General features: G+C 39.1%; 2 protein-coding genes across 4 annotated transcripts in view; one reads left to right on the plus strand and one right to left on the minus strand.

Annotated features, from left to right (window-relative positions):
• The window catches only part of LOC115441303 (rabankyrin-5), a 70,707-nt gene extending 46,946 nt beyond the window's left edge, over nucleotides 1–23,761 (plus strand). Inside the window, exons 6-21 of one of the 2 annotated variants that reach the window (XM_030166035.2) lie at nucleotides 10,278–10,504; nucleotides 10,812–10,955; nucleotides 12,107–12,476; nucleotides 12,923–13,107; nucleotides 13,484–13,671; nucleotides 13,941–14,094; nucleotides 14,291–14,453; nucleotides 14,674–14,750; nucleotides 14,963–15,131; nucleotides 15,226–15,462; nucleotides 15,638–15,855; nucleotides 16,254–16,453; nucleotides 19,783–19,895; nucleotides 20,225–20,347; nucleotides 20,659–20,783; nucleotides 21,110–23,761. In XM_030166035.2, the coding sequence (XP_030021895.1) occupies nucleotides 10,278–10,504; nucleotides 10,812–10,955; nucleotides 12,107–12,476; nucleotides 12,923–13,107; nucleotides 13,484–13,671; nucleotides 13,941–14,094; nucleotides 14,291–14,453; nucleotides 14,674–14,750; nucleotides 14,963–15,131; nucleotides 15,226–15,462; nucleotides 15,638–15,855; nucleotides 16,254–16,453; nucleotides 19,783–19,895; nucleotides 20,225–20,347; nucleotides 20,659–20,783; nucleotides 21,110–21,239 (2,823 nt within the window). In that variant the 3' untranslated portion in view covers nucleotides 21,240–23,761. Of the gene's footprint in view, nucleotides 1–10,277; nucleotides 10,505–10,811; nucleotides 10,956–12,106; nucleotides 12,477–12,922; nucleotides 13,108–13,483; nucleotides 13,672–13,940; nucleotides 14,095–14,290; nucleotides 14,454–14,673; nucleotides 14,751–14,962; nucleotides 15,132–15,225; nucleotides 15,463–15,637; nucleotides 15,856–16,233; nucleotides 16,454–19,782; nucleotides 19,896–20,224; nucleotides 20,348–20,658; nucleotides 20,784–21,109 lie in introns of those variants that run through there. The other variant, XM_037436715.1, reaches the window with a different exon arrangement.
• Nucleotides 23,762–24,479: 718 nt separating this feature from the next.
• Nucleotides 24,480–26,595, minus strand: LOC115441308 (cytochrome b-c1 complex subunit 6, mitochondrial). 2 transcript variants are annotated; one of them, XM_030166041.2, is made up of 3 exons: nucleotides 26,346–26,595; nucleotides 26,141–26,232; nucleotides 24,480–24,796 (listed from the first exon to the last, which is right to left on the minus strand). In XM_030166041.2, exons 2-3 carry the CDS (start codon nucleotides 26,225–26,227, stop codon nucleotides 24,623–24,625), a joined length of 261 nt encoding a protein of 86 aa, XP_030021901.1. In that variant the 5' UTR covers nucleotides 26,228–26,232; nucleotides 26,346–26,595; the 3' UTR covers nucleotides 24,480–24,622. The 2 variants fall into 2 exon arrangements, with proteins under 2 accessions (XP_030021901.1, XP_030021902.1); XM_030166042.2 differs by having other exon boundaries at nucleotides 26,141–26,387.
• Nucleotides 26,596–26,609: the final 14 nt, after the last annotated feature.

Below are 26,609 nucleotides of genomic sequence, written 5' to 3' on the forward strand. Positions count from 1 at the left end.
TGGCACGGAATACACATGGCGGAAAGTGGGTGCATCAGTTGCACTTCTGCCTACCGCTTCGGAGACAAAAGGCGTGAATGGTGTATTTGTAAGTTTAATTAAAATCTTTATTAGTCATGTTGTAGGTGAGCAATTCTCTGTGGTTATTCCTATAGTTTTAATTAAATAGTATTGAAGCGTTTATAGTGTTTAGAAGTGACCACGAGGTATTGTTTGTCGAAAAACCACCTAGATTACTAACAAACAATAAGTATGCATCATAAACAGGGTATTTACTATTTTTTATTACTCGATAAATATTGTTTATTTACACATTTTATCGGCAATTACTTGTCGGAATATGGAACTGTGATAAGATTATTACTATTTACTGGGTGTACATACATATTTATACGCATTTTATTGTCAATAGAAATATTATATAGAGGTTTAAAAATAAAACAATAATTAATTCAAATTATTGTCACCTATAAAACATTCCCAACAATACAATTACAATTCCTAAGTATGAAACACTTTTACCATTTGCCTTACTCAAATAATTTGATAATACGTTCATTCAGCCACAAGGAACTAACTATCAACAACAAGGTTCAATACACCGATAGTGATTTAAAATTACAAAAGCATCTGGACCCTAAATTCCTACGCCATACGCTGTTTTAACAGTTTATAATTACCAGCACGTAAAAACTTCATCGCGTTTATGACAATGGAAATTAGCTTACAGAATACAATTGCACGCAAATTTCACGAAGATAGCGTAACACACCCGTGTTATGTGTTTACATTGTCATACAACCTGTCTTACGCCCGAATACTCAAACGCCACTTAAATATTTAAGTTGGCCTCACGGATTTAAGCATTCGTTATCTTTGAAATTGGTATACTGAAACGTCACTTATTTCCTAACCTTAAATTTAAGGCGACGAAGGTTTAAGGTCCGCTTATTGATTCAAACGGTATTCACAAACCCTGCTTAAAGTTTGACAGCTATTTAAGGCCGCCTTATATGGCTGTTAATTGAGATTAATTTGAGAGTGCTTGCGACTACTCTCAAATCTTTACGCTAAAATATTTATTGTTGTGTTAGTTGTTATTATATTCTCTTTCGATTTAATAAAATGTCTTTTTCTTCACTATCATCACTGTCTGAAGAAGAATATAGGGTCAATCGAAGAAATCGAGAGAAATTAGACACTTTCGAAGAGTATTTATGTTCATTAATTCAGGAATTGTCCTAAATTATGCTTTCTAATTCAGGAATTGTCATTTCAGCAATGTTAATTCATCATATTGATTTAAACTGGATATTGATCCAGCCTAGCCGGTCATAAAAAAGAAATACCAGATATTTATTGCCCTTCGTTTCTTTACCACAGGCACCTATCAAAGGGTCATCTGGGATATTTCTCATGTGTAGGAACCTACGGTACATCATGGTGTACTCATATCATGGCACTAGTTGTGCCTGTGCTTATATCATGGAACTAGTTGTGTCTCTGCCTACCCCTTCTAGGATGATTAGCTTTATTATGTGTGTATGTAACAGTTTTAAGGGAAATAAATTTTATTGAAAGTCAACATGTCTGAATGAAGAAATAATTATTAGAGAAGCAAGAAGAAACTTTATTGTAATTATTATATTTTTTAATTGTAATTCTTATATATCAGACATATAAAATTTTATTACAGACATTTTGCTACACATAGTACATATACATAGATGCCTGCAGAAGTCTATTTCTTGAATAAATTATTGATTGATTAATTGATTATATATATCACACAAGAGAACCCACGGCCTCTCACTTCACAGCCGGCTACTCGCCCACAGCTCACTGCTTGTGTTCCTCACGAGAGCTGCCAATAAAACAAATATATTTTTAAAAATTATTTAACAAAAATAACATTATCACCCACATGATATCCATTGCTGAACAAAGGCCTCCCGCAAAAATTTCCAGATTGAATGTCGGAAGCAGCCCGCATCGTGCAATGCCCTTTTTTCTTAATTCGATGGGCCTCCAAATAAATCCAATACTTACTTTTTCACTATATCCAGCAGTTCTTGTTTTTCTATTTAGGTATAATTTCAACCCCTTTTTTGGGTTTTGTTATTTGCAGACTCCATTGATTATATTTATACAATTACAAAATAGGAACTTCTGTGGTAAGACACGAAATAAGAATTATGTTGTTAACAAAGAGAAAATAATCACTACGATTTAATTGTTGACGAAAATTTGACAGATGCAGAAGTTTTTTTTTCTAAAGTGACTAATGTCAATACTGATCATGCTGCCAAATGGCAAGTATAAATAAGTTGGAATGTATTTACTACATCAATGTTGAGAATTTAATAATTAAAAATCATTTTTAATTAAACTGCGTATTACGTTATTTGATTTTTTTTTATGTTTCATAAATTATGCTACGTGAAACGACACATAAATATCATTTTATTAAAATTATGTAAACGAAAACATACTTTTTATAATCTATAGCAAATTAACTGCTCCTCTACTGAGTTTTCCGTAAAATCTTTTAATGTACGTTTGAGAATGCCATTTAAATTAAGTAGCCTGTTAAATTTAAGTAGGCCTCAGACAAGTTGGTTGGTTGAGTAGCGTTTCAGTATTCGGGCGTTAATATCTTACCGACGGATTACAAACAGTTGAAATGATTTCTGTCGGTAGTTATCTATGTTTATATAAACTAAGATGGGTAAGAATACCTTATCCGTGCAGTTTAGCTATCAATCGGAGGATCGAATATGATTACTTTCATTGGTGCGTTTTGTTTTTTTCCCAAAAATGAACATAGAGCTATTAATCATAATTACAAAAATATTGAAAAAAATAATAGGTAAAACATAGAAAGTACTCAAAATTGTATTTTTTAGAACAAGATTAATAGTAAACTACTCAATGCAAAAATAAAACGCTTCGGCGGATGAACTCACTGGGATTACGGGATATTGAAACAGCAGTAACAGCGTAACTTTTACTGTAGAATGGTATAGCAAATACAAGTTAAATGTTAGTAAATTATTGATACCGGCTGATAGAGAATAACACCCCTGGATGGATCCTGCGATTCTTACAAGTACCATTTACGCACGCCCACTACTGGTGACTCACGAGTCACGACGCTCGTATGCCTTTTATTTGCGACGTCAGGTAATATGCTATACTCAGTATGTTGTATCGTGCATACCACAAATATACTTCGTGTTGCGGTTCACTTTGTCTGGATAATGGATGGATATTGTTATTTATGTGTGTGTCGTACAATGTAAACGTCTCTTGGAGTAAAGACCTAAATATTAAAACCAACTAGAGAAATATTAATTTCCAGGCTTCAAACCAAAATGTTATATGATCGTACGAGATAATTTTTTTTTTTTGCATTTCAAACTGCAATAAATAAGAAATATATAAACAAGATACGGTTTTAAAGTAATACCACCTCAACACACAAAAACTGAAGAACGGGAACACTGAAAAGGTTTTAAATGTGTAAAGAATCTGAAACCTGCCTATAAACAATAGCCATAATCAGCAACGATCTGCAGTCGTGATAAACAACTCTTTACGTCCGACCCGACGCGCTTTGACACTGATCTCGTCATTACGCAAATCGTTATCATCCGGTGAGCATTCCCCGGCAGACTGTTCGTGACGATCAATTGAATGCACCGTTACGTGCAGTACTCGTGTATTGATACTGTACATTCTTCGAGGATACGCTTCATCAAATCCGTGTATGTGGGTGGTGAAGTGTCGAAAAAGAAACAGACACCTCGAGCAATCAGCATAGTATTTTATTGTTTCAATTTGATTTGTTTTTAAATATAAAATCGACGTTAATAGTATTATGTGTTTGGAAAATTGACTGTTCATAGTTTCAATTTGATTCGTTTTTAAATATAAGTCGCTGGGAATATTATTATGGGTTTGAAAATTTAGATGTTGATATTTGCTATATAGCTTCCCCGTGTTATTCACTCTGAACAAAAGATTGACGTCACTAAGGTAGTAGGCGAATGCATCGGAACCGCAAAGTATCAGATGGGACTTTAAGAAAGTGACGTAGGAAAATCATCGTGGATTTCTTTATTAGTTGATGAGATGATATTTTTGTTTATTATATTAAGTTTTAGATGCGCTAAATATTATATTTGGTGTAACAAATGAAATCGCTCTGATAGCGATCAATATGTATAATACCTATAACAATATACCTGCGAACAGAATATTAAAATTGTTTTCCAAATTTAAATGTAGTTATATTTTCAACAGATTTTTTATTCAATATAATCTTTCGGAAAATCCGTAAATCTGATTTCAGGTAGTATACTGTTTTTAAATATGAACAAACATGGAACGCACTGAAAAATAATCATGTAATTGTGATTACTAATTAGTAATCGGATGACATGTGATCATAATTACAAATCTAATTGAGAGAGTAATCAATAACGCTACACTGCGCACATTCTATATACTTTAAGAACATGGTCATTGAACTGTTCGAAACTATGACATAGTAGAAGTGAGATAATCAAATAGGTATTTGTGTCATGTGTACCTTATGAAACAAGACCTAGGCATAAGTGCACCTGTATAAGATAGCTTTAATAATTTCAATAAAATATTGTCTCTTATTTTGTCCCATTTTGCATAAAGAGTGTTTTGAACCCGAAATGACATTTCAATTGTGAATATTCAATAGGGAAAGACACCAAGAAGAAAATATCTGCGGATTTTACGAAATGAAACAGATGCAAAATATCTCAGGGAGTATCGGAGACGATGCCATGCAAAATTGATGAGTTAGCCAAACCTATTCCTATACGTGTGCGAAAGGGCAGCGGTTACGTAAAGGTCAGGTTCAAAATAAATATCTTTTTATACCCAAAACGGCGCCTTTTGTAGATGACATTGGTGTCATATTTGTGAAATGCATCTTCGATGTCCTTTTAATGTTTAACGATTTTATTGATTTTATAGACGGTATTAAAAATAGAATACGAAAATGTTTACTGATATGAAGTATTTGTCTATGAACATTTGTGTTATCGTATCCAGCACGTGGTGCAGGCTAATCGATCTATATTGAGGTACCACCAGGGATACATGTAGTCTAATATCCATTAATAACAACAAGCTGGAAGAAACTTTTGTTTAAATATGAGAAGGGGATTATTTACAAGTAATAAAAAAGGTGTTCAACTGAAGCTTAATGCAGATTACTGATATTGTATTGGTTGTACGTAGCTTCTGAATACTCAAAGGATAAAGCTAAAGACATTAGAAATGGTTTTTTAATAATTATTATTAGTTTTTCTTGTTACGGTAGCAACTCTTCCGACGCAACATCACCCCGCACTGTTGTACAATCGTCATTAATAATAGAACGCAAAGTAATAGCGGGAAACAGCATTTAAATGAATCTACTATTAATTATGTAAAATCCAACATGTGATCTTTCGAATACACTGACTAACAATGTAGCTTTTCAAGGAAATTATAAAAAGTATTATTACTATATTTACATAGGAACCGGTATTACTCACATTTTAGTTTTTTAAAATATATCAAATGTTTGCTTTAGTTTATGGTTGTTTACATATAAATGCATATTGTCATTATCTCGCTTTTTACTCTAATACATTAATTATATTGTGTAAATGATAAATTTCTGTAAAAAATACACAATATTATCCACATATTGAACTGTTCTGCGAGCTACTGAAATAACATTGCGTTATTTGTACATAGGGACAACTAATATAGACTTAAAGATTAGCTAAATAAAAGATGTTTATAATTATGGGAAGGTCAAAGATATTGGACACCAACAAGAACTGGTGAGCTTTGCTCTTCCAATGTGCAGTGAGCGTATCCGATTAATTACCCTTTAAATTACATTAAGAATTAAAAATAGCCGCTTCAACTACCTACAGATTGGATTCCGTGAGGCTTGATATCAAGCAGGCGCTACATGGTAAAAATTAAGCCATGTGCGACATGCATGCTGCTTGCAAACTTTATAGTAATGTGCCATGCACTGGAACAGAATCTGGGTAATGGAAGACGTAGATAATTAAATGGATTTCATTGCCTTTTTGACATCAATATTATGTTATTGTTTCTTTTTATTTGCGCATTGACATTAAAATTGAGATTTTTGTTGTTTTTATTAATAAACTAGCTGACCTGTCAGACGTTGTTCTGTCTTAGCTATGCATATTCAATTTGAACACGGTCACGGTCCACTCAGGACCATTTTGGGAACTAGAATGATATGTCAAAATTCACATTCATCAAATGCGCGAATTACGATGGTAGCTCTATTAGAATGTAATCTACACTACACTTACCCTCATTAATTTTTCCTTATTTTGAAACTGGAAATATTATTCATAAATAAAATTATTATTAATGTTATAAAGGCAAAAGTAATTATGTCCGCCTGTTGGGCATACACACCTAAATCATTAATATATTTTTTAATTTTTGGTCAGTAATAATTTTGTGCCCGAGAAAAATATGGACTACTCCGTTGAAAAATTTGTCACTAAGCAAAAGCTAGTATTATATACAGAGACCGTTTCTAGGTTAGTACCATGTAAATACGTAGCTAATTAATGGATAAGGTAATTCTATGTGGTTATAACGCTTCTACAAACCTCAATGGTGCGTTGATTTCCTCGTTATTATTTTCTTTACATTAACTTTGTGGAAACGAGGTCGTGAGTAATCAGTTCTTGGTAAACCAATGTTACATGAATAATAAGGACACTTTAAAATCAAATATAATGATGAAAATATAGATTACTACTAAACTTTTTTGTGTAATGATTCACTAAATATACTTGACTTTTAGTTTTGTAGAGTTTCAACTGTTAAAAAAGTAGGTAAACAAAATCAAAAATCACATTTTATAATATTCGATGCATTGGTATTTACTATTAAAACAAATAACTTTTTATTACAAACTAATTAATAATAATGGTCTTCTACAACACCGAAGAGGCGCCAGATAAATAAATTAAAATGGTTATTCTGAACAAAGTTGCGTTTTCATTATTTTTTGAGTCGCGATTACTGAAAATATAATATACACGAAGAACGAGATAAGAATATACATTATTCACGTCTATTTCAATTACATTCCTAAGGGTAAAATTTAATTATTTTAATGTTGTTTACTTTTCTAATGATACACATAAATTGGTCAGAGTTCGCTTGAGTATGGTTACTATCAATACGAGTTGTATATATCAAGCAATTTATATTACGTTGTATAGAAATAGAGTAGCTATATTCACGCAACACTCAAATGTCGGTAAAATAGGCATATTTACCTCGAAGATTGCGTCTGTGGCCTATTTACCACGCATTACCTTTGAAATAGTGATACGGTGCTGCGGTCTTACTCAGATGAGGATTACCGGGTGTCATGCAGTTGTTTTTAGTTCTGAAGTTTACTTTAATGAAGAGCAAAGACAGCATGAGCAGGGATCTCTGAAATGAATCCTCATCTACCGCTTAAGAATTTCCACACCGCTTAATGGACGCGTTTCTGACCTTTTAGAGGAGAAATAGGGATTGAAGAATGGATGGAAGGATAAAAGAATGTATGAATGTATTTACATGTACCATCGTTGATGCATAGCCTGAAACGTCAATGACATACTTGAACATACGTATTTCCTCTTTGCAATGAAGGTCATCCGCGCTATTAATATTTCACGTGCCGCTTTAGTTTCTCCACTTCCATGGTACAGATTTATTACATGATACCAAATGAGCATGCGCTATGAGTGCATCGAATATTCTATAACATATTGGTGTTGTGTATTGTGTAACCGTGAAAGTAGCGTATTGTAATTCATCAAGCTGCATGGAGCAGGGCGCGTGTGCCGCGCATTCTTAGCGCGCCGCACATCGCTCGACGTATATTAATTTGATGGCTTATTTAGATTCTAAAATTATCGTCAACTTCCCCATTTGGCACGGTGTTAACTGCTGATTGTTTTGACTGACATAATTTTTGTAGCCCTTGATGAATCATGCAAGGTCCACGATGCATTTTGCCAAAAATACACAGGCAATGCAAGAGCGGTATGAAAGCGGTACGTCACGCACACAAACTGCATAATGTACATATTACCTTATCATTAGAGTTTCATCTTGCTGCTCATTCCCGTAATCTGATTTTATTCTCATGACGTGACATTAAACCACTTTTATTCTTATTCGTGACATTTTTAATAATACGGAAACAGTTAGTAATTTCAATATTAAAGTGTCCCTCCGCCGCAGTGAATGAAGATCTGATAGCAGTCCGGAAAAACGTATTGTCAGCACACCCCTTCAGAGTACGCGCAGGTAATAATGATGAATGTTTTAGATGGTGCCGTGACGTGCTTTGGTTAGTTCACGATTACTTAACGGACGAAACGCAGACGTAACCCATTACATACCGCTCGTAACACAGGCACGTATCGAAAATACTCACGTTTGTTTTAAATGAAACGTATGTTTCACATTGGTTTGATTAATCATTTAATCGATTTGTATCTGTTTTTATCCATCCTGCGTTCAACTGCCCCTACTGTCTTAAATGCCTGCTATATAAAAAAAAAATCATCGGTGGACGTCCTACTGGACTTAGCTGCACACTTTGAGATCACAGACAAACAAATCACTTAATTGAAGCCGAAAGGTTATTCGGCGAGTATAAATCATTTAAAAATACTTGGATAAAGAACGGTTTCAGTTATAGTATAGAATTATTAATAGTTAATGAGGTGTCTTCATGCATGTAACATAATAGTTATAATTTATACTTCCTCCCTCAGAATTTCCTCGACAATGTTAGAGTATAGTAGTCGTCTACAACTACATACACAATATTAAATCTACGGAGTTACCCTGATATTTTATTACGTGGATGAAATAATGAAGAATAATATATTAACAAATATCAATAGCGTCGTCAAACCTGATTTATAAATAATCATAATACCAACCCAGTATATATCGTTCCACTACAGGCTTTCTTGACTACTGAGAGGTTTTAGATCTTATCCATCTCGCTAGATTAGCGCGAGTTGGCAGACTTACATATCTAAGAAATTCTAATGTAAAACTCTTAATGTACGTTTCCTCACGATGTTTTCCTTCGCCGCTAAAGCGAACGATGATTGATAACATGAATGCGAATATCTAGATATGTATCTTAGGTTTCGAACCAACGGACCTTTGTCTCGGCAGTCCGCTCCATTACCAAGTTGGCTGTCCTGGACCCTTAATTCAGTCATACCAAATAATTACCATTAATAGAAAATTTATTATACTTGCATACAATCGGCTATGATACCTCAGTTCCTTGTTCACAAAATACTAGCCGTGCCAGATATTTAAATGTCAATTAGGAAGTAATGGACAAAATATTTTAATCTAGACTCGAATATTTTTGCTATACTGCGCACAATTTTAATTTCGACGCTATCATAATATCAGAATTAATTATACAGTCTCAGATTTCCGACATGACATGATGACTCTTTATTGATGACAAATGTCGTTTTTATTACCTTTTAAGGCACTTATAATTTAATCTCAATAACCTAAAAGAGCGGCGATAGCCTAGTTCTGTGTGGAATGGACTGCCACAACGGATGTCCGCAGGTTCAAATCCCAAGGGCATACACCTCTGACGTTTCTAAAATCATGTGTGTATTCTTTGTGAATTTATCGTTCGCTTTAATGGTGAAGGAAAACATCGTGAGGAAACCTGCACATCTGAGAAGTTCTGTATAGGAATTTCGAAGGTGTGTGAAGTCTACCAATCCGCACTAGGCCAGCGTGGTGGACTAAGACCTAATCCCTCTCAGTAGTAGAGGAGGCCCGTGCTCAGCAGTGGGCAAAGTATATAATACAGGCTGATAATATTATTTTTTTTTAACCTAAAATAAATCCAATAATATATTATGTGGTATATTATTACTTGTTGAAGATTGTGTCACTGGTATCTGATCCCTAAGGTGTTTATAATTTACTAGCTTTTGATCGTGGCTCTGTTCGCGTGAACACCGCACTTAAGGTTCTAAAGAACCTATCTACATCAAGCCATAAAAGTGTTCAATCCGTTGCTCCACTGCTGCAATTTTAAAACAATTTAAACAAGTCACAAACACAAATTCCCCATTCATAATATTAATACATACATATATTAATCAATAACAAATTTGTTCCAGATGACAGATATAGTGAACGCGATGTCATCACGGGGTGAACTTCCGTTAGAGCTGGCCCTGCGCGGACGCAGCTCGTCCATAGCGACGACTCTGTTGCAACACTGCGCTGACGCAGACGCGAGGGGCCCTCGCGGCAGGACTCTACTGCACAGGGCTATCGATGCACGAGATGCATTTTCGGCCAAGTTCCTCGTCACCAATGGTGCGGACCCCAATCTCACCACAAAGTAAGTCATCTGTCCAATTCCTACAAAAAATATAGCAACGTATACTGTAATTCTATAAAGAAAATATTGAAACGCTTTTAAAATCGGCGATCGACCTGTTACTGTTATATAAAGGTAGGGTGTATACATATACTTGCATAAGTGACCAAATTTGCAAAACAAGCTTAGGTTTATGCCAGCAATGAGCAAGCCTAAACCTAAAATCGCTATGACCCCTGTTATAATGCTCTACTAAAGCTGCAGACTGATTAATAGTTTAATGAACACAGCATAGATTTCATTGTTTGCTTGACACATTTCTTTGCAGAGAAGAGAGCGACACAGCTTTACATCTCATAGCATCACTAACGGCCAGCTCGTGCGATGAAGAAACGATGGAACAAATGGCGGAAATCGCTGAAGTAATGATACAGAAAGGCGCAGATATAAACAGACAGAATAGGAAAGGATTGTGAGTATGAAACAAGTTATTTTCTACCGTTATTATATGTGTTATAAATATTGCTATTGCAACAGTATAAACGATGCTGCTTAAAGAAGATATAAGAGTGTTTATTATTACAATCGTTATTGGTATTCTGATATTTGCCAAAATATAAAGATTACAATATTAACTATAGAATGTCAGAATCTTTTAAAATATTGGAAGAATTTTTGCTCTAACGAGAAATCCAGAATGTATAAAGTTTGGGGTTTTTTTCTGTATAAGTCAAATTTCATAGTGAGTTTCATAATAACAGTAATTGCCTTCGAATTGACAGCGAAAATGAACGAATCAGAATAAAGTATGTTTGTCATGCTTACAAATAAATTGTGATTGGTTTATTCTTGACATCCCTTTGTACTAGAAATCGGTCGATAAAGACTATTATGCAGTGAATGTAAAGATTTGGATATAGTACAATGGTACAACCCGTGCTATAGACGTTCGTAGAATACTTAAAAACGGGTCAACGAACGATTCGTTGGAAATATCAGGAAGTAATAGCAATTGCATGTGCATTGTAAGGAGTTGGTAATGTTTGTATTTAATAGGATAGCCATCGCTGTTCAATTCTATTGCAGTTGTTGGTCAGTGAGTTTATATATGGAAAAAAAATGCACATATATAATAAAAAAAATCAAGCGTCGCCGTTTGGGCTCGTTTAGATTGTATACAAATATGTCTTCAATGTGGCCCTACCACAGTAAATTGCCATCAGAAAAAAAAACATTTTGTAACTAATTATAGTATACAGGGTAATTTTGATATTGCGTTGCTGAATGAAACAAAATACTTATATTCTTGAAAATTACAGTTTACAATAAGTAACTGGTAGATGTTAAATAAAAAAATTCTATCTTCAGAAAAAAATAAATATCAATAAAACGTAACTTTAGATTTACACAACCTTGTGTCATAACTATGTCTCTAAGAGATTTTTTCGTAGCGGCAACGTAACACTTTTAGTTAAAAATACTCGCATTTTCATATTCGCACAAAACTACAAAATGGTAAATAAATCAGAAAAGTAAACTGGGATTATTGATTTCTGTAATTTAAAAACATACATAACTTACTTTAAAAACCATCAGAAGAGTCATAAATGTATATAATTCCAGCACACCACTCCACCAAGCTGTGATATCAAGAAACATGAGGATATTCGACTTGTTACTGAAACAACCAACGCTGGACACGAACCTGAGAACACTGAACGACGAGCACCCGCCCCTATACTACGCCCTCGTCGACGACAGACGAGCTTCAATCTCGTCAAGCGAGACTTTAGTCATGAACGGTTCGAATCCCTTCGACACGCCTGTGACGAATAAGAACGCGTTTACCGAAGACCCAGTGGAAGGGAAGACGGAAAGTGTCGTCGAAAGAGGGTTTGCGGCGAAACTGTTGGAGAAGGGATGTCAGCCTAACCCGACGTATTCTGGATCTGGAGACAGTTTGCTGCACATACTGGCTCAGGGGTGGTTTGAAGTATGTTATATTTGTCTGCGTGCAATTAAGTTTAAATAAGTGTGGGTTCTTGGGAAGTGTAGGTTGATTGGTGGTCTTTGTGGCTTTCTAAGGTCCTCCGCATAGAACTGACCGGTGGTTCATGATGCCTGATGATAACACTCAGTTTACACAGGCCTTAGTTACGTATCAATCGCACATAGTCAGTGTAGTTACGTTCTGGTGATTTGCTTATTTCATCATCATCATTTCAGCCAGGAAACGTCAACTGCTGGACATAGGCCTCCCCCATTGAGCGCCATGAGGAATTTGCTTCGTTATTTTTAAAGAATTCCGGTTTATAAGATCCAGTGTAATCAGTAGGAATTATGATACATATTCGTCTCTTTATAAAGATGTACGTAAAATATTTATTTACTCAAAAACTAGACACAGAAGCAGCGAGCTAATCTTTATTTTCACTCCAGGATTCAGCAGTGTTCCTAACCACTCACTTGAACGGCGAGTTGAACCACACCAACGAGGCCGGCTTGACCGCTCTGCACGCGGCTTGTGCCAACGGACTGGCTCGACTCACTACCGCGTTACTGGAGAACGGCGCACGACCGAACTTGCAGACGTCATATGGTGAACAGGAGGACACTGTTTATAGGTAAGATTAGTATTGAATTTAATAAATAGAAAAAAATAAGTTCAGTATACACATAAAAGGTAATTCACTATACAATTTGCGGATGATTTTAATTTGTATCGCGTATAAAAATGACACCACACGGGCCATGTTTTACATCTTAGAGTGAAAGGGTCAGAACTGTATACATAATTGTCGAGTATATGTCATTTTAAACTAGCTTCTGCTCGCGACTCGCATGATAGGCCTTTTCCCGATATAAAAGTCTCATAGCACTTTTACGTGGGTAAAAAGCCTATATCAATTATAGTAATGAAATGCTCAAAATCTTCACACACTTTCACATCATATATTTCATTATTCTTGTGGTTTTAGTAACGATTAAAACATGTTTTAGACAAACGCCATTACATCTCGCAGTATTAAACAATCATGAAGGCGCGGTACTGGCGATCATTGAGCACAAGAAGCTGGTCGAGAAGGGAGACCTTCCCTCCACGGACCGTAGCAATGTCAGCTTAGTGCCCAACCTGAACCTTAAGAACTCAGAGGGAGATACAGCTGTCAGTCTAGCGCTTACTGAAGGTAAGAACGCAGAATGCTTGTAAGACATTTCAATTACTAACATACATAAGTGGTTTGAGCAGTTTATGAAGAAACGATAAGTGGAACCAAAGTAATATTTATTGCTATCGATCGAGAGATACCTCTGGTATCTCTGGTTAGTAGGTATCCCTAGCTGTGTACCACTTTTCAACACAATTAATTGCTACAAATAATAGAAGCTTTTATAGAAAATGAAGTATATCATAGACATCATAAAACATGAATAACCAAATTACCCTCATTTACAGGACACAAGAACTTAGTGGCTCCGTTGATCGAAGGTGGCTCTGATCCCAATATACGCAATGGGAAAGGCTTTACTCTGTTACACCAAGCTATTGTCGAGGAAGATTCTAGAACCGCCATCTACTTATTAGATCATGGCGCTGACATGAATGCTTTGTAAGTGTGATACATATTTTTGTTAATTTACCATACGTGTACCGCGCTCTAGTTGTATATCTTTGAACTACACAAATATAATGCTACTTATTATGCCTCTAGTTATACCAACAATAGGAAATAATGTTTTTATAACTTATAATGCATAAACAAAAATAATACTAAAAGTAACCTCCTTGTATATTCCTCATTGCAGGACGGAAGCAGGCGAAACGCCATTGCAACTGGCAATACATTGCCGTTTAGGTTTGGTCGTGGAAGCGTTGTGTGTACGCGGTGTGGATATGAGCCGGTTGGACGCGAACGGCGTTCCTCCATTGTGGGCTGCTTTGGACTCTGGACAAGAGGAAGTTGCCAGCGTAAGTTGAGCTTTAATGACATTGGGATATATTTTGATAACTGCATCAATAGAGTCGTTTTTATAGTGACATTGCTGTTTGATAGTCTAATATATTTATTCCATTATTAAACTTCCTCGTTATAGAGGTGATATTGTTAACTGTAAAAATGTCATTTTTGCCAATATAAATTCAACCATATTGTTTAGAGCATAAACTTCAATTTTAAACCCCATTTTAGATCCTCGTAAGAAACGGCGCAGACGCAGATTGTTGGGGGACTGGTCCCGACGGATGTCTGCAGACTTTGTTACATAAGTAAGCATTTATTTAGCGACAGAATTTACACATTTTCGATAAGCATTATCTTTATAAAGTATTCGCTGAGACTCGCAGAGCTTCATTGCTCAGTGTCAAAAATTATAGCTTTTAATATAAAGTGTTGATTGACAAGCGCCGATAAATATTTTTTAGTATTACCCACGTTGTTGTATATGTAAAAGTATTAATGTGCAAAATGTTGACGGCAGGGCTATAGACGAGAACAAGGAAACATTAGCGACATTCTTAATCCGGTCGGGTTGCGACGTGGAGTCGCCGCGGCGGCTCGGGGCGGCGGGCGAGGGCGCCGACATCGCCGGCGAGAAGCAGACGCCGCTGCATCTGTGCTGCACGTGGGGGCTCACCGATGTTATACAGGTATTTTTTTTACTAGATTTTTTAAAGCAATGGAAATGTGTTTTATTCAACCACTTGTATATGTCGATAGATATAAAATGTCGCTTTTTTCTAGACACTCCTAGAACACGGTGCTAACATAAACTCCAAGGACTCTGAAGGAAAGACGCCGCTTCACATCGCAATAGAGAACCAGCACGCAGCGATCATCACACTACTCCTGTCGCAGCCCGATATAGACTTATCAGCTAGAGATAATAAAGGCGTGTCGCCCTTCGCCGCCGCGCTCATAGCAAGAAATAATAAAGCCGCGCAAGCTATACTCGAGAAGAATCCTAAGGCAGCTGAACAGGTGTAAATCAATACTTAAATATATAATTATTCAATACCGATAAAATATTGTTGATATGAAAAGTCGTAACTTAATTCAGAAAATACTTTCTTTGTGTTAATCATTGGTTGCCGTAATAAGAAATGTTGATAGAAAAATAGTACGTACGTTCGATTGTAAAATATTTTATTTTTAGGTGGACAAAAAAGGTCGTAACTTCCTGCACGTCGCGATTCAGACGTGCGACATGGAGAGCGTAATGTTCCTGCTGTCCGTCGAGGTGGACGTGAACTCGCGCGTGCAGGACTCCACGCTAACGCCGCCGCTGCACCTGGCGGCCGCCGCGGGGAACGAAGTGTTGCTGCGGAGTTTGCTGTTGGCCGGCGCTCGGCCCAATGACAGGGACGCTCACAAGTGAGTTTAACTATTGTATTCGTTTGGTAAGTTGTTCGTTCCGTGAAGGTGTCGATAATTTTGAACGGGACCAATATCGATATTGTATAATAGAAAGACCGATTTTAAACAAGAAGTTAAGAAAAAATCTATGTGAAACATTCTTGGCTGTCAGCGTTTCAGACATATATTATTCTGATTACCGACTATAAATTATATTTTTTGGTCGATGTATCACAATATCGAGCTTGAGAGGCATCGGCCTCTAGAAACCTTACTTTAAAAAAGTTAGAATGGTTATTTTATCGAAGCATACATTTAGGTATATTTTAAAACCATAATTACATGAGTATACTATAATTAGACCTGATGCGAAGAGAGCACAATATAAATTTGAAGTGAGAGCGTGTTGCGCGCAGACGCACGGCGTTACACGTGGCGGCGGGCGCGGGGCACGCGGCCATCGTGTCGGCGCTGGTGAGCGGCGGCGCGGAGTTCGGCGCCGTGGACGCGGCGGGCGACAACGCGCTGCACGTCGCCGCGCGCGACGGACACGCCGCCGCCGCGCGCGCGCTGCTCGCCGACACCGAGATCGACGCCGCCGCCACCAACCTCAAGGGTACACACTACACACTACACACTACCTACACGTACAACGCGCTGCACGTCGCCGCGCGCGACGGACACGCCGCCGCCGCGCGCGCTGCTCGCCGACACCGAGATCGACGCCGCCGCCACCAACCTCAAGGGTACACACTACACACTACACACTACCTACACGTACAACGCGCTGCACGTCGCCGCGCGCGACGGACACGCCGCCGCCGCGCGAGCTGCTCGCCGACACCGAGATCGACGCCGCCGCCACCAACCTCAAGGGTACACACTACACACTACACACTACCTACACGTACAACGCGCTGCACGTCGCCGCGCGCGACGGACACCGCCGCCGCCGCGCGCGCTGCTCGCCGACACCGAGATCGACGCCGCCGCCACCAACCTCAAGGGTACACACTACACACTACACACTACCTACACGTACAACGCGCTGCACGTCGCCGCGCGCGACGGACACCGCCGCCGCCGCGCGCTGCTCGCCGACACCGAGATCGACGCCGCCGCCACCAACCTCAAGGGTACACACTACACACTACACACTACCTACACGTACAACGCGCTGCACGTCGCCGCGCGCTAAGGAAAACAACGCCGCCGCGCGCGCGCTGCTCGCCGACACCGAGATCGACGCCGCCGCCACCAACCTCAAGGGTACACACTACACACTACACACTACCTACACGTACAACGCGCTGCACGTCGCCGCGCGCGACGGACACGCCGCCGCCGCGCGCTGCTCGCCGACACCGAGATCGACGCCGCCGCCACCAACCTCAAGGGTACACACTACACACTACACACTACCTACACGTACAACGCGCTGCACGTCGCCGCGCGCGACGGACACGCCGCCGCCGCGCGCGCGCTGCTCGCCGACACCGAGATCGACGCCGCCGCCACCAACCTCAAGGGTACACACTACACACTACACACTACCTACACGTACAACGCGCTGCACGTCGCCGCGCGCGACGGACACGCCGCCGCCGCCGCGCGCTGCTCGCCGACACCGAGATCGACGCCGCCGCCACCAACCTCAAGGGTACACACTACACACTACACACTACCTACACGTACAACGCGCTGCACGTCGCCGCGCGCGACGGACACGCCGCCGCCGCTCGCTCTGTGCTCGCCGACACCGAGATCGACGCCGCCGCCACCAACCTCAAGGGTACACACTACACACTACACACTACCTACACGTACAACGCGCTGCACGTCGCCGCGCGCGACGGACACGCCGCCGCCGCGCGCCCTCTGCTCGCCGACACCGAGATCGACGCCGCCGCCACCAACCTCAAGGGTACACACTACACACTACACACTACCTACACGTACAACGCGCTGCACGTCGCCGCGCGCGACGGACACGCCGCCGCCGCGCGCGCGCTGCTCGCCGACACCGAGATCGACGCCGCCGCCACCAACCTCAAGGGTACACACTACACACTACACACTACCTACACGTACAACGCGCTGCACGTCGCCGCGCGCGACGGACACGCCGCCGCCGCGCGCCGCCGCTCGCCGACACCGAGATCGACGCCGCCGCCACCAACCTCAAGGGTACACACTACACACTACACACTACCTACACGTACAACGCGCTGCACGTCGCCGCGCGCGACGGACACGCCGCCGCCGCGCACTGCTCGCCGACACCGAGATCGACGCCGCCGCCACCAACCTCAAGGGTACACACTACACACTACACACTACCTACACGTACAACGCGCTGCACGTCGCCGCGCGCGACGGACACGCCGCCGCCGCGCTGCTCGCCGACACCGAGATCGACGCCGCCGCCACCAACCTCAAGGGTACACACTACACACTACACACTACCTACACGTACAACGCGCTGCACGTCGCCCCGAGCGAAGGACACGAAGACGCCGACTCACGCGCTGCTCGCCGACACCGAGATCGACGCCGCCGCCACCAACCTCAAGGGTACACACTACACACTACACACTACCTACACGTACAACGCGCTGCACGTCGCCGCGCGCGACGGACACGCCGCCGCCGCGCGCGCTGCTCGCCGACACCGAGATCGACGCCGCCGCCACCAACCTCAAGGGTACACACTACACACTACACACTACCTACACGTACAACGCGCTGCACGTCGCCGCGCGCGACGGACACTGCCGCCGCCGCGCGCCGCTGCTCGCCGACACCGAGATCGACGCCGCCGCCACCAACCTCAAGGGTACACACTACACACTACACACTACCTACACGTACAACGCGCTGCACGTCGCCGCGCGCGACGGACACGCCGCCGCCGCGCGCTGCTCGCCGACACCGAGATCGACGCCGCCGCCACCAACCTCAAGGGTACACACTACACACTACACACTACCTACACGTACAACGCGCTGCACGTCGCCGCGCGCGACGGACACGCCGCCGCCGCGCGCTGCTCGCCGACACCGAGATCGACGCCGCCGCCACCAACCTCAAGGGTACACACTACACACTACACACTACCTACACGTACAACGCGCTGCACGTCGCCGCGCGCGACGGACACGCCGCCGCCGCGCGCGCTGCTCGCCGACACCGAGATCGACGCCGCCGCCACCAACCTCAAGGGTACACACTACACACTACACACTACCTACACGTACAACGCGCTGCACGTCGCCGCGCGCGACGGACACGCCGCCGCCGCCGCGCTCTGCTCGCCGACACCGAGATCGACGCCGCCGCCACCAACCTCAAGGGTACACACTACACACTACACACTACCTACACGTACAACGCGCTGCACGTCGCCGCGCGCGACGGACACGCCGCCGCCGCGCGCGCTGCTCGCCGACACCGAGATCGACGCCGCCGCCACCAACCTCAAGGGTACACACTACACACTACACACTACCTACACGTACAACGCGCTGCACGTCGCCGCGCGCGACGGACACGCCGCCGCCGCGCGCGCGCTGCTCGCCGACACCGAGATCGACGCCGCCGCCACCAACCTCAAGGGTACACACTACACACTACACACTACCTACACGTACAACGCGCTGCACGTCGCCGCGCGCGACGGACACGCCGCCGCCGCGCGCTGCTCGCCGACACCGAGATCGACGCCGCCGCCACCAACCTCAAGGGTACACACTACACACTACACACTACCTACACGTACAACGCACTGCACGTCACGAATACATAATATATTTAACACAAGAAATCATATTTTAAGTTATGAAATGTACGAAAGGTAATATAAATTCATATTTTATCGTACGATTAGTAGCTCCATTAATACAAAAAAATAAATAGGTCGATTATAACCAAAGATTTTTCTTATAGGACGCAATCCTCTACACGAGTTGTGTTGGTGTAAAAAAGACAACGCAGCAACCATTTGTGAAATATTTCTCGAGTTTATGCCCGACTATCCCATCAATAGGACTGACTTGCAGGTATTGTAATTATAGATCTACTTCTTTATGTCTTATGATATTTACTTCATTTTTATTTATTACTGATCAATAGTGTTTTTATTCAAATAATACTTAATCAGGTGCTATACTCTTACGTTTTGGACAGATAGATATAGCAACTAGTCGATCCTGAGTAAATAAATAATTTGTTTAATGAACAGCTGAGTCGTGATTGACACAGCTATTAAATTTAATAACATTAAAAAAATAACGTTAACATAGTCTGGTCGAGGGTTACCTAAAGTTATTCAGACTGGTCAAAATATCGATATAAATATAGTCAAGATTTTATTTAATATTATTCACAGGGCAACACACCTTTACTATTGGCGTACATGAATGGCCAAGGCGCAATGTGTCGCGTGCTGGTGAAGGCGGGCGCGTGCCTCGCACAGGAGAACAAGGACGGCATATCGATATTCAACTATCAGGTAAATTACACAACAATAATTACAATAAATGAATTATGTTATCCTTATTTTCAGGGCACAATACCAATGTTACAAAACATATAAGATAACAAACTGTAACATAAGTCATATTTGTGAGACGAACACTGTACGCCGGCTTTATTTCCATAATCTAGTAGCGGCGACCCAATCGTTAATCGTGATGAAATCTAGTATTACATCTAATCAAAAATAAAACATTAAGTAGTAACATGAGAAACTAACCTCACCATTTCCACAGCCTACGCGGTAAATACGGTGTCATTAGACGAATAATAATTCGTGTCTTGTAGGTGGCAACGAAGCAGCTTCTCCACAGGCTGCTAGACTCGCTTCCCGCGGAGGCGCCGTGGGCGGAGAGCGATCTCTGCCAGGAGTGCGGCACCAAGTTCACTCTTACCATGAGAAAGCATCATTGGTATTTGTAATACTTATATCATTTCTGGTAGAGGCACACTGAGACTATTTTATCTATGAAAATGCGCTGGCGCAACCACAGTCATCCGTGAAACAGTGCTTTGTTGTAGCGTTTTCAAGATAAGAAAGATTGTCGAAAGGTCAAAAAATTTCCCTATTTCCACTTCTTATTCCTACTTATTAAAGGTCACTAACGAACACACTTTCCCTGGCAGTGTGGGTACTTACTTACATCTGTACTCACTATTCAGCGACATTAAGGTGACCAATCGTGACTACCTTCTCCTCTCAAAAAAGTTCCACGTCAAGCAAACTTTTATTTTCCAGTCGTCACTGCGGTAGAATGTTGTGCAACAAATGCTCGAGTCAAGACGTGCCGATACTGAAGTTCGGCATGAACAAGCCGCAGCGAGTCTGCGAGATCTGCTTCAACGTGCTGCAGGTCGGCGCCAGTTAGTAATGTACGCTACGATTTGTGATATCACTTTTATACGAGTACCAGTGACGTCAAATGTTCTTTTATTATATGTGTTATCAGGTTAAAGGTATGTAAATACAGTTAACAAGGCATGAGTTTTGTACAATACATGTGTCATTTGGTTTATCATTGAGGTAGCCCTTCATAGATACATTTACACAAATTTTATTTATAGACTCTTCAAGTACTGAATATGGATATAGGTTTCATTTAGTCATTTTCTACTTGATTCCTGTGTTTCACCGATAATATTGTGTCTAATACAAATTAAAAGTAGAGTATCCCTGATACGTTGATGGAGCACTGGTTCATCATTTCTCTATATTTACTTATATTGTATCTACAATGGATCGGACCCTTATTTTTGATGCAGCTTTTATATCAGTTCGTATGAAAAGAAATAGCATATTTTTATTTGATGGGGTGCGTGATACGTGATGGCGCCATTGTTGAGCACTCATGTCTTCCTCACTGTATATACGCGTAAATTCCCAAAAGGATAAAAGTAGAACGGTAAAAAGCGTCGAACATAAGCTGTCCACAAGAGGCTAGTTTAAAAAACTGCCGCGTGACTAATGGAACTGTAGGGTGTACGCAGAAGCGTAGCGTTAGTGCTAGCTTTACCAGTCAGGTACAAACACGTTGAGAGATTCTACTTTGGCCCACCAAAGTAGAATCTCTCAAAACAACTAATGTAACTGGTATTTACTTCTATTTGTTATCCAAGTGATATTAAAATTTTGGCCCAACCTAAAACAAAAGCAAAAACAGAAAAAACTTTTTGCTATGCCTTTGTGTAAATGCTACTGTTTTTAAAACATAAGAAACTTTTTTATTTTATCTGGGCCTATCACACCTTAGAACCGACTTAAAATTAAGTTTGATTTCAAGTAACAACTTATACCGACTGAAATGGGGTGACCTGACTAATGACAATGATCTACCATATTTATTCTTTCAATTATTGTCTACTTAATATTTGTAGGTTCATATGTATCACACACATAGAGAAGGAACTGGCCCTCTAGAATGTGGAATGAAACGACACGACCGTCTATGTAGATTAATTGTGATTGGTCGTGTTTGCAGCATGTGACTTACTCATCATATCTCGACCGATCACAATAATCACACTTGAACGACAGGGACGGTCTAGTTTTGTGTCTTATGCCATATTATTCTAGGTGGATTCAAAGGATCATAAAACGCTGTAAAATGAATATAGGTCAGAAAAGTAAGATTTTTTTATTCCGAGGTATTGCTTAGTATGTTCTCTATATCTGTGGTTCATATATTTAGAATTTTTGGAATAATCACAATTTTTTTTCGCCGCCATTCCGTCCATCACGTCTACGTAGACGCTTTGGACCTTCTCCAAGTTGACCAACCAAAATGCATTCTATTAAAATAAACTTGTATAATAGTTAAATGACTAAATAATTAGTATGGCATAATTCGAACACATTAATTTTATCATCAATCACATTAAAATTAGACACGATATTCAATCCAGTTTAGTTCAGGTTACTCATGAAAAATTGTGATAGGTCTAATTTTAACAGTGTGAAACTCATTGTAACACATTGTAAGTATGTGTGTATGGCAATTTAAATTAAAATTTAAGACAATACTTTTATAAAATGCACTTCGCTTACCTATATGTAGGTATATTATGTTTTTGTGTTGTATATCCGTAAATTTTTTAGTATTGTTGCTGAGATTAAATTAATTCATAACACATAAAATGAAATTTTAAATATATTTGTAAGCATATACTTAAATTAATGATCACAATTTTTGTTTACTTGCAAAGTATAATGATAATGCTTAGTATGTAACCTTCAAGCGAGCGCGTCCATTAGGTGTAGGCATTGAAAAATCTAGTGTCTCAAAACTTTGATTTACTGAAAATTATGCCAAAGTCTGAGCGTGCTTTTATTTCCTTTATAGCTTTAATATCTATTATTTCTATTTTAATACACAATGTTCTATTGTTATGAATTTGAAGCGTAAGCATAAATGTAATGATGTGAATAATCGGTGATGCTTTCCATCGAATTAAAGTTTTAGTACGCATGGATGATTTTTGGCGATCACATCGATTATTAAAATGGCTTAAATTTGTATAAGTACATATTTGTGCTTTTTAGTTTAAAAGTCAATTTCTCTACATACCTTAGTTATAGATTTTAGACTCTAAATGTATTCCTTTAAACCTAGAGCATAAGATTGATCCCTTGCATTTATAATGTCCAACTTATTTGATGACACGCTAAAATACGGGCTCATTTTGGCAAATACATTCCGGAAAACATTGTTATGGTTATGTGGAAATAAACAAAATTTTATATTCTTTTGACGTTAAAGTGCCATTTCAATTGTTTGTGATGTTCCCATGCTTAAAATCTTATTTTGGAGAGCTGTTTCTATTATAAAATTATTATAATTTACGTTCTTCAAAACTTTATATATTTGCTATAATAAAAAGTTACAATATACGACTGATGTTTTCTCTTTTCACATACCATACACCCGCAAACCTATCCCTACTCTACCATATGCCAATCGCAACATATAAAAAAATAATTAACTATATTATTGCCAGTATACTTACCAGTGTATTGTGTATTGTATATTCGATTGTTTGGAAAAGTGTGTTATTGAACTCACTATAATTTTCCATATATTATTTATTTATTAGGTTTTCCAGCAGACTTTACTCTAGACCAGCCCTTTGGTCGCAATTCCGTTGTCGAATGTAACACATAATATCAGCATTGTATTACATGCAGTCTCACTGCTGGGAACGAACTTCCTTTACCATGGAAAGGGAAAGGGAGAGGAAGGGAAGGAACATACCTTCGAAACTCATATATAATAAAGAGCACAAACATAACCTTGGAGAGATGATGAATCAAATATGTGTCCTTAGGTTTTGAACCTGCAGACATTTGTTTCGGCAATCTGTTCCATTTCCGACTAGATTATTGCCATTGAAATAGTTATTTTACTGATTTATAATGGTTTTTTATATCATAATTTTCTCTCGACGTTTTGAGGGCCTCATGAACGCTTTCATGGTCATGGTATTGACAATCCTGCAGAATGAGCTCACAGTGTACTAAAGTCTGGCAGCCGGTCTTTTAGGTTCAAACAAGCCTAAATACATATTTGGCTAAAATCATTATTCACCTTTGGCAAAATTTAAAAAAAGACACAGAAACCGGTTTTGATTTATTTACAAATAAACATTAACATCCTGATCCACTCTGATTGCATAAATAAATTTGCTAACAACTACATTCTGCCCTTGAAATAAATGTATGGTAACAGCAAAATGTTCTAGGCAGATATAAATCTAATTACTTTAACCGCTTGAACAAGTCTTTGGTGACGCATTTGTCCAGGACATGGAGGTAGTCAATGAGTTCCTCTTCACAGGTCTCAGCAGTGTTGGATCGGGAGTTTACACGGTCATTACACTCTTGGTATTTGCCCCACAAATTTTGGGCATCAGCTTTCTGGGCACATTGTTCCTGTAACATTACATAAGATGATTTATATACAGTCAAAACAGGTTATATCAACATTGAAGGAACCATGTAATTTGAATGCTCCATCTGATATATAAGGAATACATACTTTTATATGTTGCAATAAACTAATTACAAAAAATTTATTCTGAACAAAATCTCGAACTCATATCAGTTTTACTATATCCAATATGTAAAAAGGGTAAAATAAGAAATTACATAGCTAATTACAATATCGTAAGAATCAATATTTTAGATTAGTGGAAAATAATGATAGGAGATTTGGTGAAAATTCTGGCAATATTGCTAATTTTCATCAATATGTAGAATTTAGTTGCAATAATCAATATAGTTGTAGACAGTTTCTACTGTATTTGGTTTAAAGAATACTTGTTTTCTATTATAAAATTTATTTATAAAAACTTGAGGTAATTTGATTTCTATACACTTTAAACAACTTATACCATATTTCTATTCTATTATAGCTCATATAACTTAAATAAAAACACCAACAAAAATTACTAGATACTGACTAGCACTACAAACAATAAATACATCAAGTAAAAAAAATATTTTCACTATATAATAATAAAAAAAACAAAACCTTTAAAAATCTTGGTGTCATGGATATTATTGCAAATTTCTCCTACAAAAAGAATTGGATTTATTAACTTTGTTGCAATAATTTCATGATAAACTCAAGACACCGTAATACATTATGATATCAATGGGCCTAATATGATACCTCATGCCTAGCATTGGTAAATACTGTATATAAACGTCAAATACTAAATTAATCAGTGGAAAGTTATAACAGAATATGTTGTCAATTGCTAAGTATTTTATTTAATTAACCAATGTCCATTTGGCTTCTTATGTCACTCATGTGATATTTCCTAGCTTAAATTATGTGGCATTGTACTAAAAATGTGTAACGTAAAATAGCATACAATCCTTTCATAGTGCAAATAATATGCATATTAAATTTTTGAATAAAAATTTATAGGTAGAATGTTATAGATAATATATTTTTTTAGAAAGATTGGTGCATCCCCATGTAAAAAAAAAGTCAAAACTATGCTCTTTTTGAGTATAAAGATGGACTTCCATAATAATATTTTATTCAATACCCACATAGTTGGGAGGATATCTACCAAATTTCTTGATAGGCATGAAAGGTACTGCTTATAAATTTAAACAAACTGAAAACATATAATAATATAAATTTATGAAAGGAAAATATCATAAGTCATAACCTATTCATGTCCTATACGGGGTTATAAAACATAATGAATTGAAATGAAATTATAAGTTTATTAAAAAAATTATAAAAATAATAAATCTTACCCTGAGTGCTCCCTGTGGGTCCACTAATTCTTCTTCCTCGACCTCTTCTTCCTCAGCCTTGACTACGGGGACTATTTTTTCTGCCATTTTGCCTGCAATCGATGTAATCATCACTTTTCACTAACTAGAATTATAGTTTTACCGTATATACACACTTTTATTCAATTCAGTGGGCCTAAATGTATTTAAATCAATAAAAAATTACCTTTACTGATGATGCAACAACCGATATCACCACGGGTAGAGATACGAAATATCAGGATTCAGGCTGCTATATATCGACTTTTGAATATAACAATCGATTTAATGTATGTCAGTTTATATTTGATATGATAAATATAAGTAGACGCAACTCGGGAGTCAACATAAAAAGAAGTTTTGAATTGCATACAGACGCAAAGGTAAAATACTATGAATGTATCGGTATACAGTTATTCGGCAAAAGAGTTAATTATAAATAGTATTACAT

Source organism: Manduca sexta, chromosome 9, assembly GCF_014839805.1.
Source record: "Manduca sexta isolate Smith_Timp_Sample1 chromosome 9, JHU_Msex_v1.0, whole genome shotgun sequence".
Taxonomy (NCBI): domain Eukaryota; kingdom Metazoa; phylum Arthropoda; class Insecta; order Lepidoptera; family Sphingidae; genus Manduca; species Manduca sexta.

Coding starts and splice junctions, on each gene's coding strand:
- LOC115441308 (XM_030166042.2), bottom strand. CDS start 26,251: ATGATTACATCGATTGCAGGCAAAATGGCAGAAAAAATAGTCCCCGTA. Junction 24,797..26,140: donor ACCCACAGGGAGCACTCAGG/GTAAGATTTATT, acceptor GTAATGTTACAG/GAACAATGTGCCCAGAAAGC.